At 33.4% G+C, this 15,619-nt stretch overlaps 1 protein-coding gene and 1 long non-coding RNA gene across 2 annotated transcripts in view; one reads left to right on the plus strand and one right to left on the minus strand.

The window, feature by feature from the left end:
- Window positions 1-7,438, plus strand: part of LOC110269417 (pentatricopeptide repeat-containing protein At1g18485-like) — a 9,326-nt gene extending 1,888 nt beyond the window's left edge. Inside the window, exon 2 of the mRNA XM_021117232.1 lies at window positions 6,581-7,438. Coding sequence (XP_020972891.1) covers window positions 6,581-7,229 — 649 coding nt within the window. The 3' untranslated portion in view covers window positions 7,230-7,438. The remainder of the gene's footprint in view (window positions 1-6,580) is intronic.
- Window positions 12,520-13,928, minus strand: LOC110270048. The gene is made up of 2 exons (XR_002359044.1): window positions 13,511-13,928; window positions 12,520-13,384 (listed from the first exon to the last, which is right to left on the minus strand). It is a non-coding gene; the product is annotated as an uncharacterized LOC110270048 (long non-coding RNA).

Consider the following 15,619-nt stretch of genomic DNA (forward strand, 5'->3'; position numbering starts at 1 on the left):
AACATGTATATCAGTATATATAATATTAAATTAAATTTAACGCATTAATATCACTTCAATAATCTCTCTGTATGCTCCATATGCTTCTATGCAAACATATGGCTTTAATAAATATGGGTGCTTTATCACATCTTTGCAGCTCCATATGCTTCTATGCAAACATATGGCTTTAATAAATAAAACCATATATGCATGGTTTATATAAATTATATTGGTTAATTAATTAATTATGCAATCGAGTCCTTTGTTATTATTGTGATTAAACTCACGTACATATTATTTAATATAGTATATTAGTATTTGTTTAATAATGTATGACATTCATATTCGTCCATATTATGTGAAGTGATTCCAGACAACCTCAAACTCAGATATATATTTAGGAACTTTGATGAATAATTGACAATGTTGACTTTGTTAGGAAATTATTTTAATTTTTTAATTTGTTTGTGGGTAATACATATATTAATTGTAATCACAAATTATGTTATTTTAAATTAAATGACTTATATAATAGTCATTTTATTTATTGTTATAAATGCTAAATTGAATAAGTCATTATTACTTTTTGATTTGGAATTAAATAAGAATAAAACCGGATATTATCTTTTGTTCTTTAGATAATTATCTTGTATATTTTAGATATATTATCTTTTGGACTTTAGATACTATTTTATTTGGGTTTAAGGAGTTTAATGGGTGCCATGCTCAAATATAAATAGGCTTTCAGGGTTTTGGTCCTCAATATATCAAAGTCGTTTTTGTTACTCTTTTCCCATTAAAAGAGTTGCAGTTCAGCCTCCTAGGAATATAGAAAGCTTTAGTTGAGGAAGATCGAAAGAACCACTAGATCCAAATTTTTTCATCAATTTCTAACTCTTGTGAATAAAGGTACACTTCTGCATTATGATATATTTTTGGTGATTCAATATAGATGATCTGAGTTATTGAAATTAATTTATTCTAACAAGTGATATCAGAGCCATCCATAATTTAATCATTAAAAATATTTAATTTTATTTTATTCGATCAATATACATACATATGCGTTATTTACATTACATATAAAATTGCTGCAAGCTTTGTGAAATTGTTTCCATGTGCATCGTGTGTCATATATATATATATGTCTACAGATGCATTATGTTTTTCAACTTATGATTAAAGACATACTAATATGTATGTATGTTGATGGACATTAATTGTTTGGTTATACAGTAAAGGTATATTTATATATGTATATAATTATACGATATTAATTTGGCACTTAATTTATATATAATGATTAATTTTAATTTTAATGGATCAAAAAAATTTCTTTGATAAGACATACTAATATGTATGTATGTTGATGGACATTAATTGTTTGGTTATACAGTAAAGGTATATTTATATATGTATATAATTATACGATATTAATTTGGCACTTAATTTATATATAATGATTAATTTTAATTTTAATGGATCAAAAAAATTCCTTTGATACATGAATATGTTTTAGTTATAATTATGTTTTTTTTTTTTTTTAAAGATCTAAAAGGATACTATTAAGATTTAATTTCTTTTGGAATTTAAATATTTTTTTGTTACATAAAAAAACTGGTAACAATTTGGATTAGTATCCCCATCTATTTTATAAAGATTTGGTTTTAGAATAAATTGATTGAACATTATGCTGCCAAAGTAGCCTCTTTTGGGAAAATTGATTTATTCAAAACATAAGGAATGTGATGTTATGTAATTCATGCGAATATTGGTCAGCTCAAAGGAAGGCCTATATTTGGCCGAATTACATACACATATTCATGGTAAATACATGTTTGGGTAACTAATTAAGAATAAAGTAATGCTTATTATTTATGCGGACAATAATCGGCCCAAAGGAAGTTTATTGTTTGGCCAAATAATAAGCATTGCACACTTTTGTTTATTTTCTATTAATTATGCGGTCAATAATCGGCCCAAAGGAAGGTTATTGTTTTGCCAATTAATAGAAAATATATGCGGTAATAAATAGGTTGCGAAGTTTAAGTTTCCATGTGCGCATTAAGTCGGTCCAAAGAAATGCTTAATGTGTGACGGGAATTTTGACAATATTTGATTACTGCAATGAGACTATCACTTACAGTTAATTTTTCTATCCAAAGATTGAAAATTAATGTTGTTCTAGATATCTCAATATGGATTTTTTTCCATTATTTGACTAATGTTTACTGCATGTTTATTTGTTCTAAACCAGAAACTATGGCTTTAACTACCAATGTTTCTGCACAAATTAGCAGTATTCCTATGTTGAATGGTTCAAACTTTAAAGTTTGGAAGGATACCGGGGAGATTGTCCTCGGTTGTATGGATCTAGATATAGCTCTTCGAGAGGAGAAACCCACTTCCACTCCGAAAAATCTCAATGAGATTAAAATAGAGAAGTGGGAGAGATCCAATCGAATGAGCATTATGATCATGAAACGCTCAATTCCTGAGGCGTTTCGGGGCTCAATTACTGAGGATAAAGATGCTAAACAGTTCCTGAAAGATGTTGAAAAATTCTTTACTAAGAATGAAAAGGCGGAGGCAAGTAGTCTTTTGAGCAAACTTGTCTCCATGAGGTATAAAGGTAAAGGGAACATGAGGGAGTACATTATGGAAATGTCTCATCTTGCTTCAAAATTGAAAGCACTAAAGTTAGAGCTGTCTGAAGATTTACTCGTGCATTTCATTTTGATTTCCCTTCCTGCACACTTTGGGCAATTTAAAATGAGTTATAACACTCTGAAGGACACTTGGTCCTTAAATGAGCTTATATCTCACTGTGTGCAAGAAGAAGAGAGGCTACAGCAAGATAAGATTGAAAGTGCTCACATAGCTTCATCTTCTCAGTATAAAAGAAAGCATAATACCATTGCGGATGTGCCTTCTCAGCAGAAAAAGGCTAAGAAACACGATCAAGTTTTAACCTGTTTCTTTTGTAAGAAGGTGGGACACATAAAAAAGGATTGTACCAAATATGCCACCTGACGTGTAAAGAAGGGTATAATTCTTACTTTCGTTTGTTCTGAGACTAGTTTAAGTTATGCACCTGTTGATACTTGGTGGGTAGATTCAGCTGCTACTGCTCATGTAAGTGTTACTATGAAGGGTTGCCTGTGGAGCCGACCGCCAAGTGATGCTGAAAGATACATCTATGTGGCAGACGGCAATATAGTTGCAGTCGAAGCTATAGGAACCTTTAGATTATGTTCCACGAGTGGATTTTACTTAGATTTATTAGAGACATTTTATGTACCGTCATTTAAACGGAATTTAGTTTCTGTTTCTCGTTTGGACAAATCAGGTTATTTTTGTTCGTTCGGAGACAATAAAGTTAATCTCTTCTATAATTCGAATAATATTTGCTCTGGTCATTTGGTGGATAATCTATATAGGCTGGACTTAAATTCCTATAATAATAAAATATTACAAACGGGTACAAAACGAAAACAAAATGAGAATTCGGCATCATTATGGCACAAATTAGGTCATATCTCTAAACAGAAAATTCAGAGGCTCGTGTCGAATGAAATTCTTGGACCCCTAAATTTGACGGACTTTGAAGTCTGCATTGAGTGCATAAAGGAAAAAAGGACAAACAAAAGAAAATTAGGTGCCAAGAGAGCTAAAGATGTCTTAGAACTGATACATACCGATATATGTGGCCCATTCCTTACTGTCTCTTGGAATGGACAACGGTACTTTATTACGTTCATAGATGATTACTCTTGTTACGGGTATCTATATTTAATTCATGAAAAGTCTCAAGCCTTGGATGTTTTCAAGTCTTTCAAAGCTGAAGTTGAACTTCAACTTGGAAAGAAAATTAAAGCTGTCAAATATGATCGTAGTGGTGAATACTACGGAAGATATGACGGTTCAGGTGAGCAACGTCCCAGGCCTTTTGCTCTTTTCCTAGAGGAGTGTGATATTGCTCCGCAATACACCATGCCAGGCAAACCTAGCATGAATGGTGTTGCAGAATGAAGGAACCAAACTCTTAAAGACATGGTGAGAAGTATGATTAGTCATTCTTCTTTGCCTGAATCACTCTGGGGAGAAGCCTTAAAGACCGCAGTGTACATCCTTAATAGGGTGCCAAGCAAAGCAGTTAACAAAACCCCATATGAAATTTGAACTGGGAAAAGGCGCAGTATAAAGCATTTGCATATTTGGGGATGTCCAGCTGAGGCGCGACCTTATAGGCCGCATGAAAGAAAATTGGACTCAAGGACAATTAGTTGCTACTTTGTTGGCTACGCTGAGCGTTCACGGGGTACAAGTTTTACAATCCTGCATCAAGGTCTATTTTTGAAATAGAAAATGCGAGATTTCTTGAGGATGTTGAGTTTGGGGGGAAGGAAATATTAAGAATGTTGCTTTTGATGAGGATTCTGTAACTGACAATGATCTGGTCTTTGTACCTATTATTGTTCAAGACACATTTATAGTACAAGAGCACAATGAGAATTCTACTGTAGATCCAATTACAGTACAAGAGAACAATGAGAATATCATTGTTTCTCAAGATACTGCTACAGCACAGGAAAATAATGAGAATCCTCCTCAATCCCAATCCATACAGCAAACTCAACAACCTCAAGAAGTGTCACTAAGGAGATCCAATAGAGAAAGGAGAAAATCCATCTATGGTCTCAAACAAGCTTCCCGTCAATGATATCACAAGTTCATCAAGTCATTACCTCATGGTTTTGAGGTAAATATCATAGATGAGTGTGTATACCATAAGTTCAGTGGGAGTAAATATATCTTTTTGGTCTTACGTGTTGATGACGTTCTACTTGCCAGTAACGATATAGGCTTGTTGCTTGAAACTAAGAAATTTCTATCGAACAAATTCGAAATGAAAGATTTTGGTGATGCCTCTTTTGTATTAGGAATCGAGATACTAAGAGATCGCTCTCAAGGTATTTTTGGATGATCACAAAAGAACTATATCGAAAAAATTTTAAGTAGATATGGCATGGAAAGATGTAGACCAATGGACACACCCGTAGCTAAAGGAGACAAGTTCAGTCTCAAACAATGCCCTAAAATGATCTTGAGAGGATAGCAATGCATGATAAACATTATGCATCAGCACTAGGGAGCTTAATGTATACTCAAGTCTACATACGTTCCGATATATCATTTATAGTGGGAGTGTTGGGTAAATACTTGAGCAATCCAGGCATGAATCATTGGATAGCTGTTTAATGCGTAATGCGTTATTTAAAGAGAACAAAGGTTACATGCTTACTTATCGGAGATCAGAAAATTTGGAGATCATTAGGTACTCTGATTCCGATTTCATGGCATATGGTTGCGAAACCTTGTCACTAAGCTTCATATAGTAGATGACATTGAAAGACCATTAAAGATATTTTGTGACAATAAGTCAGCAGTACTATACTCCAATAACAATAAGAGCTTGACAAAATCGAAGCATACAAACATCAAGTTCTTAGTTGTCAAGGAGAAAGTTTAAGAAAAACAGATTTCCATAGGACATATAGGAACAGAGTATATGCTAGCAGTCTAGCAGACCCATTACCAAGGGGTTGATCCCTAAAGTCTTTCATGAGCATACTGCTCGGATGGGTGTCAATATTTGTGATGCCTTGGTTTAGTGGGAGTTTATCTTATGCTATATGTCCTATGACAGATATTGAATTATTTTTCTGCAGAATTAAATTGATGGTTTATTTTATGTTATGTAAAATATTCATTTTGTAATATTTGTATTGTGTTTGATCTCAATAAAGTTGGACTAGCTGGAAATAGACATGCATGAGATCACTTGGCATGTAATTTCCATATTACTCATCCAAATTTGATCTATGTCGTTAAGTATATTAGGATGGTGATTGGCGTGGTTTAGTCACGGCAATCAATGTGATAAAAGCTGCGGTAGTTCCATATCTAATGTATGAGATGGACCAGATTGTTAAAGTAATGAGAGAAATAGCATTCAGATGCGCGCATAAAGTTTATAAAGTGTGATTATGTCAAGAAAGAATATATGTATAGCCCAAGTGGGAGATTGTTAGTAAATTATTTTAATTTCCTAATTTGTTTGTGGGCAATACATATATTAATTGTAATCACAAATTATGCTATTTCAAATTAAATGACTTATATAATGGTGATTTCATTTATTGTTATAAATGCTAAATTGAATAAGTCATTATTACTTTTTGATTTGGAATTAAATGAGAATAAAACCGGATATTATCTTTTGTTCCTTAGATAATTATCTTTTAGATTTTAGATATATTATCTTTTGGACTTTAGATACTATTTTATTTGGGTTTAAGGGTTTAATGGGTGCCATGCTCAAATATAAATAGTCATACAACCTTTTATTCATCCTTTTTCACTCACGACAATACAAAAGAAAACATTTACTAGGATAATTGCTTAAAATCTTAACATAAATTTTTTATTGAATAAATTACCATATGTATTCATAAAAGATATTAACGCTGACAAATGTACCCATCAAATAAGAAAATAATCATTGTACCTATAAAAAATAGGTTTCGTATGACAGATTTCATTTGATTCCTTCTTCCTTCAAATTTTGTCAAGTATCTCACCACCCGCTTAATCACCATGTACCCCGCGCATGCGGCTCACCTTCCGAATTACGCTCAGTGTTCCACAATTTTCCCAATAAGAAAGACATATTCCTCTACAATGCGCTTTTCAGCAGCTACGTGCTCTACCGATACATCATTTTGCTCTTCGTTGAATTGGTTTCCGTGGCAGGACTTCTGCCGGACAATTTCACGCTGTCGTGTGCTGTCAAGGCCTGCATTGGGCTCATAGAGGTGGAGCTCAGGGAAGTGCTTCACGCGCTTGCTTTGAAGCTAGGACTGTGCTCTGATTCTTTTGTGGGAAATGCGCTTATTGTTATGTATGATAAGTGTGGGTTTGTAGAGAGTGCGTTCAAGGTATTTGAGAAAATGTCTCGAAGAAACTTGGTTTCGTGGAACTCGATTATGCTTATGTTCTCGGAGAATAGACTTTTTGGTGAGATTTGTGGTCTGTTTAAGGAGGTTTTGTTGAATGGTGGTAGTGATGAAGGTTCGGTTCCTGGTATTACTACTATGGTCACAATGGTTCCTATGGTGGCTGCAATGAGTGAAGTGAATTTGGGGATGCTGCTTCATGGTTTGGCTTTGAAATTGAGTTTTTGAAATTGGGACACTTACCGAAGAGTTGAAAGAATATTTAGAGAGAGAAAGAGATAGAGAGAAAGAGAGAGAGAAAGAGAGAAAGAGAGTGAGTGAGAGAGGATGATGGTGGTAGTGATGGAGACAATTTGGGATTTTTGAATAGTTTTTTAAGGTTTGGATATTTCCATCACACAGAACCCATTTTTTTATGGATACAATGGTCGTTTTCTTATTTGATGGGTACATTTGTTAGTGTTCGTATCTTTTATAGGTACATATGGTAGTTTATTCATTCTTTGTTATTAAACTTATGCTAATGTTAGACCTTCAAGCAACCATCTTGGTGACTGTTTTCATTTGTTACGTTATAAGTGACGAAAGATACATAAAAAACTTTGTCAGAGTGAAAAAATGAAAACGAAATGAAGATGCAATTTTATCTTTAAAAAATGTTTGAGATTTAAAAGATGAGTTTAAAACTAAAATTAATGATAGGGACGATTTTCAACATAAAAAAATGTTAGAGACAATTTTGATTTTCAGCCAAAATCATAAGGACTAAAATAATACTCAATCTTTAGGATAAGTATTGTTTTGGTCCCAAAGATTTATGCAAAATCAAAATTATACTTAACCAATTTTTTGGTTCAAAATGACTCTAACGTTATATTTAGTATTAAAATCATCTTTTGACAAATTTACCCTTAATAAAATTTGACAATAACTCTTCATAAAAGCACCAATCAAGCAAGACTAATAACACCCACGTATAAAGACTGTACTTTGCTAGAGTTTTTCACTTTTCATGTAAATGAAGGCCTTAGTTGTTGCCGCCTACTTGGCTTTGCCTAGTCCTTCTTGTTCATCTTGATCTTGTTCTAATAGGTTTCTCATCCGTCTTGTTAGTTTCAAGAAGCTCCTCTATGAGATACGCTACTACTGCTTCTTCATCATTGCAAGTCATCTTTAATTGAATTCTTACTTTCCAAATTTTAATAGTTTTATCTTGAGACTCTACTTCTTCTCTTTCATTGCTATGGTCTCACCCTACTCACTTTTCATTTTAGTGAGAAATTGTGTTGTTTCTTTTTGTTTTTACTGATATTTTTTATATGGCTCTCTTTTTCTAGAACTATTTGTCTTTGCTCTTTTTCATTAAGCATTTTTTAGCATCAATTTCTACTCTTAATCTTCTTCTAGGTCTTGATGATTTGCATTCCTTTTTTTTCATCTGTGGCACTAGGACATATTGCAACCCTACTCTTGACTTTTTGTTGCCCTTACTCGTCTTATTATGGAGGCGCTCATTTTTAGTAACTTTTTAAAAGTTCGGTGGATATAGAGGAGTAGACACTAATTCATCATCATCCACTTTATGAGTTACTACAACTCGTTCCACTTTATTTTAAATCATTCTTTGGCTTGGGCAACCAACCAAGCCCAATTGAATTTTTTGTATCACTTCATCTGTATATTTATCATCTTCTATGTATTTAGTTGAGATTGAACTATCAATACTATTTCTTAGTTTCATGTCTTGTATATCTAGAAGTTCACCCATATCATTTTCCATTGCTTCTCCTCGAGGCCAAGACTACCAACAAATCATAAATTGCACCCACGTCATTTACTATGTTGTTCCCCTTTTCCCTTCCCATCATTGTCTATCTTCTCTAACCCTTTGTGTTTGGCTTTGCTACCCATAGGTATCTCATTTTCATATCCGTTCATCCTTCTTCTATTTTTTACTCTCACAATGTTGCCACCATCAACCCGAAAATTGTCATACCTCTTCTCAACAAAGATCTCATATTTTGCTTCATTTACTTCCAACTGAACTTTATCTTGTATATCAACACCCATGTAGTTTCCGCCATGACATGTATCAAATTGAAGCTTTGACCTTGAAAGGAATTTTTGTCTCATTTCATAATAGCACCCCAGACCTCTACAATATTACAAAAATTTCTCCTCACTCCTTGTTTTATAAGATTCATCCTCAGACCATCTCTTTATTTCTCCGAAATAATACAACAGGAAAGAAGATTGGAGAGTCTCCTGCATATTTTCAATTGAATTGTAAACAAAGACCATTTTAAATGGGTCCATGGATATTCTTTTAATAGTTTCCAACATCACATGCTCCCTTCTTCGTACTTCTCAACCACTTTATAATCATTTTTTTTCATAATCAGAACCTATAAGGACATGTTTGAAAGATCTATCATAACTTGTATATCTTGTCTCCTTCTTTCTTTGAGTATTTTGTTGCTCTTTCATGTGGTAACTACTAGGATTGATCCTATAACTAGCTTTCTTATTAACATCTCTCTCGTATTTAGCTACTGACACTGAAAAAAATGTTATGCCATAAACTGTTCAAGCTGTGATGTTGATGGTTTGATGAACTAGAAGGGATTAAGAGAGGGAGAGAAATAAGTTCTTCTCATTGTTGGAGAGAATGAAAATCACCTTAGAAAATATTTGTTGAGTTATTACACCTTATATACTATGTACTTTTTATGTACTCTCACTAAAAAAATAATTACAATGGTAAACCTATTATTGATAAAAAAATAATCTAGGTAACACCCTTCCGCAAGCTAGAAGTGTGTAAATCTAACAATCCTAGCTTGGAAACATTAGCAAGAAAAGGACCCGGTGGCAGAGCTTTGGTAAGAAAATCAGCAAGTTGATCCTTGGAACGAACTGGTATAAAATGAATGAGACCAGACAAATGCTTGTCCCTAAATGGATTTAAGAAGGGTCAAGGGTTCGTTAAAGCACATACAATGGAAGCTACGGATATGTTCGTGAAGGTTCCAGGGCCCGAAGAACCAATTCTCCGTTTCAAAGTCTTAGACACCACAACCGTTGGGTGGGTAAGATTAGTCCTTTCCCACATACGTGGGGTTCCTGTGCGACTGATGGTTCCGATGCTGTTAAATCAAGATGAGGAAGACGCCGTTATTATACATGATCTAGAACGTCGCTTGCGTGCAGACGCCCTTCTTAGCAGAAAACTATATTTCACCTATCTACGCTCACCGCACCATGAAGAAAATGTCATGCCCTAAACTGTTCAAGCTGTGATGTTGATGGTTCGATGAACCAAAAGGGATTAAGAGAGGGAGAAAAATAAGTTCTTCTCCATGTTGGAGAGAATGAAAATCACCTTAGAAAATATTTGTTGAGTTATTACACCTTATATACTATGTACTTTTTATGTACTCTCACTAAAAAATAATTACAATGGTAAACCTATTATTGATAAAGAAATAATCTAGGTAATACCCTCCCGCAAGCTAGAAGTGTGTAAATCTAACAATCCTAGCTTGGAAACATTAGCAAGAAAAGGAGCCGGTGGCAGAGCTTTGGTAAGAAAATCAGCAAGTTGATCCTTGGAACGAACTGGTATAAGATGAATGAGACTAGACAAATGCTTGTCCCCCAAACGGATTCAAGAAGGGTAAAGGATTCGTTAAGGCACATACAATGGAAGCTATGTTCGTGAAGGTTCCAGGGCCCGAGGAACCAATTCTCCGTTTCAAAGTCTTAGACACCACAACCGTTGGGTGGGTAAGATTAGTCATTTCCCACATACGTGGGGTTCCTGTGCGACTGATGGTTCCGATGCTGTTAAATCAAGATGAGGAAGACGTCGTTATTATACATGATCTAGAACGTCGCTTGCTTGCAGACGCCCTTCTTAGCAGAAAACTATACTTCACCTATCTACGCTCACCGCACCATGAAGAAAATGTCATGCCCTAAACTGTTCAAGCTGTGATGTTGATGGTTCGATGAACCAGAAGGGATTAAGAGAGGGAGAGAAATAAGTTCTTCTCCATGTTGGAGAGAATGAAAATCACCTTAGAAAATATTTGTTGAGTTATTACACCTTATATACTATGTACTTTTTATGTACTCTCACTAAAAAAATAATTACAATGGTAAACCTATTATTGATAAAAAAATAATCTAGGTAACACCCTTCCGCAAGCTAGAAGTGTGTAAATCTAACAATCCTAGCTTGGAAACATTAGCAAGAAAAGGACCCGGTGGCAGAGCTTTGGTAAGAAAATCAGCAAGTTGATCCTTGGAACGAACTGGTATAAAATGAATGAGACCAGACAAATGCTTGTCCCTAAACGGATTCAAGAAGGGTCAAGGGTTCGTTAAAGCACATACAATGGAAGCTACGGATATGTTCGTGAAGGTTCCAGGGCCCGAAGAACCAATTCTCCGTTTCAAAGTCTTAGACACCACAACCGTTGGGTGGGTAAGATTAGTCCTTTCCCACATACGTGGGGTTCCTGTGCGACTGATGGTTCCGATGCTGTTAAATCAAGATGAGAAAGACGCCGTTATTATACATGATCTAGAACGTCGCTTGCGTGCAGACGCCCTTCTTAGTAGAAAACTATACTTCACCTATCTACGCTCACCGCACCATGAAGAAAATGTCATGCCCTAAACTGTTCAAGCTGTGATGTTGATGGTTTGATGAACCAGAAGGGATTAAGAGAGGAAGAGAAATAAGTTCTTCTCAATGGAGAGAATGAAAATCACCTTAGAAAATATTTGTTAAGTTATTACACCTTATATACTATGTACTTTTTATGTACTCTCACTAAAAAAATAATTACAATGGTAAACCTATTATTGATAAAGAAATAATCTAGGTAAGAGACACTAATAGTTATACTCTATTTATTTCCCAGCCTTCAAGGTTATAAACTACCCTATGTGTATGGTTCTTGAAGGTATATTTAACAAAAGCAAATTCATGAGGAGTGCTCAACTGTTTCTTTTTCGATAAAAAGACAACAACATCTTGTCTCTCCTTGATAAATACTTCCCATACCCATTGAAGATTCACCAATTGTGGAATATTATCCACAAATACTATAAAGGATCTTTGCTTTAATATTCTAAAATTTTCACTTGCCTTTTGGTTTCGAAAAAGTTCTGTGTTCGCTCCCTGCTTCTTTGCCAAAGATTCTCTCAAATGGAGCTGATCTTGTTGGATACTTGAGATACATTTACTCTCCAAATATTACAAATAAATGGTCTAATATATGATCAAGGTATAATATCTACTTTTAATCTTTATACCTCTTAGACAATCATTGACTTGAGCGTCATAGTTTTTTGTAGGTACATTGCCACCGCGTTGAGACACTAACCAGGATCAAGGAGATCCACAGTCTCGTGTCTCAATCCTAAAAATTAATGTTCTATGACTCCGAGAGGTAATTCTAATCTTACTTAAAAATTGTGTCAACATGTTCTCCATCATACAAAAACCAGAAGAGTCTCAACAAAAAGATCATATAGATTGTTTCAGCACGAACCACCTTCAAATAGATTACCTACAATCCTAGACAATCCTAATAACCCTCATAAAAGGGTTATGGAAATAGACTCATTTCAAAAGGAGTTTAACTAAAAAAACAATATCAAGATCCAAAACTATGTGTATGACTACCTATGACCATAAGAGGAAAATCCAACCTCATTGAAGCCAAGAAGTAGGAGACACTCAACATCCAAATCGCTCTTAGGTTATGTTTGTTTGAGAGAAAATGAGAAGGAAAGAAAAGGGAGGAAAAAAAATTAGAAGAAAAATAATTATTTTTCATTGTTTGGTTGAGAAGAGAAATTAAAGAAAAAAAGTTGAATGGTGTAAAAAAGTGGATGAGACATACCAATTTTTTTTTTCAATTTTTTTAATATATTTTATAATACAAGAATGAAATTGTCTTTTTATAACATTTCTTTCCTTCTTATTTTTCTTTCATCCAAACACATCTAAAAAAAATAAAAATCCACTCAATTTCTTTCTTTCCAACCAAACATAGTCTTAGAGAGCTAGATAACAAATCCCCTCCCAGCTAGTACCTTTCTTGCTCCCAAGCTTATCTGACGATCCCTTACCAACACCAAACCCCCCACCGCCATGATTTTAGTTGGGATATTGAGCACCATGTTCCTCCAATTTATTAATGCTCTAGGATTAACACATTGAGAAAAAGTATCATAATGATGAACTCATAAGTGTTTATGAGGAAAAAGTCGCACCTAATGACCACATCACTTTGTTCATCGCCATCAAAACATTCTGATACCCAATCCTTTAAGATGAAGTGGTAAATCATACACTTCGACTTGGCCTGCAATGTCACCAAAGGAAAAACAAAACCTAAATTAGATCCAGGGAATCCCAGTGGTGCTACTATTGAAGAAGTACATCACATATCAAAAAATCATGAAAATTGTCAAAAGAGAAAAGGTTGTACAAGAAAAGTACCATAATGTCATCCTCCTTGCTAAATGTAAAAGCCTTCAAATATTCATTTATGTCGATCTAATGGATCCATAAATCCCCAAGCGAAAGAGGTATGCATGCCCAGATCAAAGCAGCCAAACTAGTCAAAGGCTTTTTTGAGGCACAACTGAGGTTGAAGTCATTCCTTTACTCCAAAACATCATGGACCTATCCTAAACAATCACAAATGCATTGATAATTAATAACTTCAACTCTGTGAAACTACTCTCCACTGTATTGAGGAACAAACCAATTGCCAGAAGTAAAAATGACAAAATCAAAAAAGATAACTGAAATGATAATACAAATTTAGAGTATCTTCAAGCCAAGGTTCATCAGAAAAACAAACACCCAACTTGGTTGAGTATCACAGTCAAAATGCCTAACCAATCATCATCCTCGTTATTAATTTATAAAGATAAACATAAATTGGATTACTTAAATATCATAAATAATTAATCATATATCATAAAATAATAATATTTGAATGACAAAGATAACAATATCTTATGTCAAAAGTTAAGATGGTATAAACGATGAATAATATAGGTGAAGCAAAAATTAAATGTAAAAGAAGACATAGAAAAAAATTTAAAGGGTAAAGTATTATTTTGATTTCTCAATATTTTGTCTAAATTTTAGTTTGATTCTTAATGTTTTTAAAAGTTCTATTTTAGTCTCAAAAAGTTTCAAATGGATTCAATATTATCTCACTGTTAAATATGACATGAACAATTAACATATTAAATAGACAATAACATTTAATTTCAACACATAAGTGAAATTAATTCTCCAACGATCACATATATAAATTATTTTTCTTAGATTTTGGAGCGTTGATAATTAATTACTAAAGTTTGAGATTTTATACAAAAAAATGAAAAAAAAATGTTAAAAAAGGGTTTTGATCATGTTTATATAATATACAAAATTAAAAAGATATAATTTAACTAAAAATATTATCAACATTCATGTCATCCACTTAAGTGGAATACAAATTTACCATTTTATATCATAATTATCAGAATTGAACCGAATCAGCCGAGTAAACCGAAAAACCGATAGTTTAACTGATTCGATTAGTAGACTAAGATCGGACTTGCATTTAAACTGGTCAACGATGGTTAAATCCGTTAAAAACTGATCCATTCGCACTTCAGACCCCACTAGACTCGTCGCGGATTCACGGTGCACCCACGGACCGCCGAATCATCGTAGAAACTCCCTCCAATACAACCCCAAAAATGTTAAAAGCAAGGTTTGAATATGGGGCTGCTTGTGCACACAAGCTCCCCCTTCACTATGCTAACTAGTTTCTTACTAATATATATATGACAAAAAAATATATATATAAAAAACCATTGCTTTATATTATTATAATCTTATTCCACTCCAAGATATTTTTATTTTTCATTTTAATATATAGTTTAACTATTTTCTTTTTTGTCTTTTTTTTTCTTTCTGTGCATCTCGTGTAAGTATAGTTTATTTTCATCTCCATTGCATTTCATGGTACATTTACAATTAAAAAATATATTTATACACTGCAATTAATGACTCTGTATTTATATATAAATACATATTTTTGGTGACTATATAAATGCATATATTAATATATATTTTATACTAATAATTAATTTTAACAACTAATTTTAACATCCACATAACATTAATGTTTATACTTTTACACTAATCCACGATTATAGTATATTCACTTTCGTTATTCCTATGTGCATCGCCCATGCCTTACTCTAGTTAAACATGTATATAATACAATTTTTTCTATATATTCATATAGATACACATAAACACAAATTAAATTAAATCCAAATATTAACCATGAAAACATTCAATTAACAACAATTAACAAATGAAAGAAGTACATAAAATTTTAATATGAAAATATCCATTTCCCATGTGGCCTAGCTATGCTATTATTCTATCCTCCTATTTACTTCTCTAATTTTTGTTAATTATGTAAAAAAAATTGAAATAATTGCATTTCTATATCCAATCAAGTGAATCAACTGTCTAAATATATTTGGAAATGTTGGGAAGGCAAATAAGAGCTTCCACTTCT

Source organism: Arachis ipaensis, chromosome B03 (genome assembly GCF_000816755.2).
Source record: "Arachis ipaensis cultivar K30076 chromosome B03, Araip1.1, whole genome shotgun sequence".
Classification (NCBI taxonomy): Eukaryota; Viridiplantae; Streptophyta; class Magnoliopsida; order Fabales; family Fabaceae; genus Arachis; species Arachis ipaensis.